The sequence below is a fragment of the Myotis davidii genome, unplaced genomic scaffold, assembly GCF_000327345.1.
Source record: "Myotis davidii unplaced genomic scaffold, ASM32734v1 scaffold135, whole genome shotgun sequence".
Classification (NCBI taxonomy): domain Eukaryota; kingdom Metazoa; phylum Chordata; class Mammalia; order Chiroptera; family Vespertilionidae; genus Myotis; species Myotis davidii.
This window is the reverse complement of record NW_006289813.1, coordinates 214,382-217,192: the sequence shown is the minus strand read 5'-3', so window position 1 is coordinate 217,192 and position 2,811 is coordinate 214,382. Positions and strand designations below refer to the sequence as shown.

Genomic DNA, 2,811 nt, shown 5'->3' with positions numbered 1-2,811 from the left:
TTGTCGGGGGGTGGGAAGAGACTGGACAAAAATTGTGCACCTAGGGAGGAGGACAGTGCGGGAGTAAGGGCAGAGGGTTGGGTGGGAACTGGGTGGAGGGGAGCTACGGGGGAAAAAAAGAGGAACAAATGTAATAATCTGAACAATAAAGATTTCATAAAATTAAAACAAACAAACAAAAAAGACATGCCCGGTAGGGGGCGTGCAGGAAGCAGCCTATCAATGTTTCTCCCACTTTCTCTGAAAATTCAATTAAAAAAAAAAGCTATGAATATGGACTACATTGTTTTGTCTACTCATGTTTAGGGACATTATGTGAAAGAGTTTAAAAGCTTGAAGAAATGAATTTTGCTACAATGAAGTTGTAGACTTTATCATCCAATATTCTACCTAGGAATCTATAGTAGATACTTCTCTTTGGCCTCAGTGCTAGGAATAATTGGGCTTCTGTTGAATTGTTCTGTTGTGGTTTTTTTTGTTTTTTTAGTTTTTTATTTATTTATTTATTTTATATGGGCTGTGTGAATCCTTGTGTTGTTTACTTTCGCAATGCAAAGCTAAATTTGGGGCCAACGTGTAGCAAGGGACAGTACTTCATAGCACACATTTTGTATATTAAACTCACTCTGACTTTTTTTTACCTTTATTCCCCCCTGCCCAGATTTTTAAAAACCTGTCACTTTTCAAAATAAGAACTTACCAATTATGCTAGGTACTGTACTAACCTTTTAATATGCATTGTTGCATGTTTGTTTGTTGTTTTAAAAAGTAATACACATGGCTTAAAAAGTTAAGTAGTGCTATAAGATTTTACACAAGATGTTCTGGTATTACACTTTTCTAAACATGATTATTCTATATAAAGTTTTCAAATGCATTAAAGAAGTGCATTTAGAAGACGCACTTGTACATCTAAAATGCAATTTATCACTATTCAAATTTCTATTTTTGCTTGTTTATATTTCCGCTTTATAAAAGAAGACACTTTGTTCTCCACTGTATCCCCAGTGCCAGGAGAGCACCTGGCACAGAAGACACTGAAGAAACTTTTTTTGAATAAATATCTCCTCTAAAGTTTTCTTAGAGCAGCTTAATGCCTGCCCAGTCTCCAGCTCTCACATAAGAATAAGCTTTTTCAAGTCTTGGAATCGTCGTTCATTAGCAGAGGAAGAAGAAAGCACAATAGAAAATAAACTGAAACCGAGCACAAGGAAATTCAATGGCAGTTCACCAGCTCCGCTGGAGGAGGCTGGACGGCCACCAAGACTCGCTCCGCCCTTGGACTCCCGGGGCTCCTGGGCTCGCGATACGACAGGGTCTCGCGGGGCTGATCCTCTGTCTTATTGGCTGAGGCTGGGGGCGTGGCACGTAGTGCCTACCAATCAGGAGGCGTGTGTAGGCCAGTGCGAGGGCCGGCCTGAGAATCGGGGGTGTAGCAGGCTGGTGGAAGCTGCCAGGACCGGAGCTGAGCCTTCGTCCTTAGCGGGGAAGCGAGCGGAAGGCGCACCGGCTCGGTCGGCATCTCTGTACTCCCCCCTCGCTCGGGGTCCGCTGCCATGTGGGCCACCGCTAGGTTAGCGCTGTGGCGCTGCGCCCGCGCTGCTGCCCCCGGACGGCGCGCCTATCACGGGGACGCGGTGGCCACGCTGGGCACCCAGCCCGACTCGGGCTCTGCCATCTACCAGGTAGGCTGGGTGAGGGACCTGGGCCGAGAGCCCGGCGAGCCTGAGTGCCCCTGCCACACCTCCGCGGGTGCCCGGCCCGCGGGACGCCGTGCTGGCCGGACTCGGAAGCAGGTGGACGCCTTGAACAGCTGCTGTTCTTTTCTCGGCGGCCTCCGTAATGATTCTGGGATGCACTAAAGGGGTGAAGATTGAAAAAAAAAAATCGCAAATCAAATACATTTTAGTTTACTCTTAGCATTGGCACTGCTTTTTGTATCTTTGAAATCGGTGGTTCTCAAAACCTGGCCCAGCATTGTCAGCTGGGGAGCTTGTTGAATGCACAGCAGCCCGAAGCCCCTCTCTGGACCTTTTGGGTCTCTGGTGTTGACATGGTTAATGAACCCTGGGGGCTTGGTGGCAGCCAGTTTGGGGGATCACTGGCCGAGGACAGCTAACCTTGGAAGTTGTGCTTATCAGACTTTAAATAGTTGGTAGTGTTAATAGAAAATATTCCACAGTATCTTTGAATGGCTTTTCTTGGAACTGGGAGCTATTCAAAGTCAAAGAAACAACTTGCAGCTTTTGAAAGCTCAGAGCTGGAAAATTTTAGTCCCATGTTATCTCTCTTTTTAAATTGATTTGAGAGAGAGGAATGGAGAGAGAGAAAAGGAAAAATCGATTTGTTCCATGTATTTATTCTTCTTGTATGTGCCCTGACTGGAGTTGGAACCTCCAACCTTGGCTGGCGTGCTGGGGCAGCGCTTCAACCAACTGAGCCGTCCGGCCAGGGCTTGCATACTAACTCTTGATGTTTTTTCTCCTCTCCTCAAGGTCATCTCATGATGTGCATTTAGCCAGCGTTTGCTTCACTAATGCTGCATAGCAAGCAATCCCAAGATCTTAGTGTCTGAAATAAGTATTTATTTCCTTTTTATTTAATTTACTAGGGGCCCGGTGCATGAAATTCGTGCACTTGGTGTGTGTGTGGGGGGGAGTGTCCCTCAGCCCAGCCTGCCCCCTCTCACATACTGGGAGCCCTCAGGCGTTGACCCCCATCACCCTCCAATCGCAGGATCGGCCCCTGCCCAGGCCTGATGCCTCTGGCCCAGGCATCAGGCCTGGGCAGGGGACCCCCAGACCCCTCCGA

General features: G+C 47.3%; 1 protein-coding gene across 1 annotated transcript in view; it reads left to right on the top strand.

The window, feature by feature from the left end:
- The first annotated feature begins 1,396 nt into the window (after positions 1–1,396).
- MCCC2 (methylcrotonoyl-CoA carboxylase 2) overlaps positions 1,397–2,811 on the top strand; it is a 54,180-nt gene continuing 52,765 nt past the window's right edge. Inside the window, exon 1 of the mRNA XM_006762374.2 lies at positions 1,397–1,685. Coding sequence (XP_006762437.1) covers positions 1,557–1,685 — 129 coding nt within the window. The 5' untranslated portion in view covers positions 1,397–1,556. The remainder of the gene's footprint in view (positions 1,686–2,811) is intronic.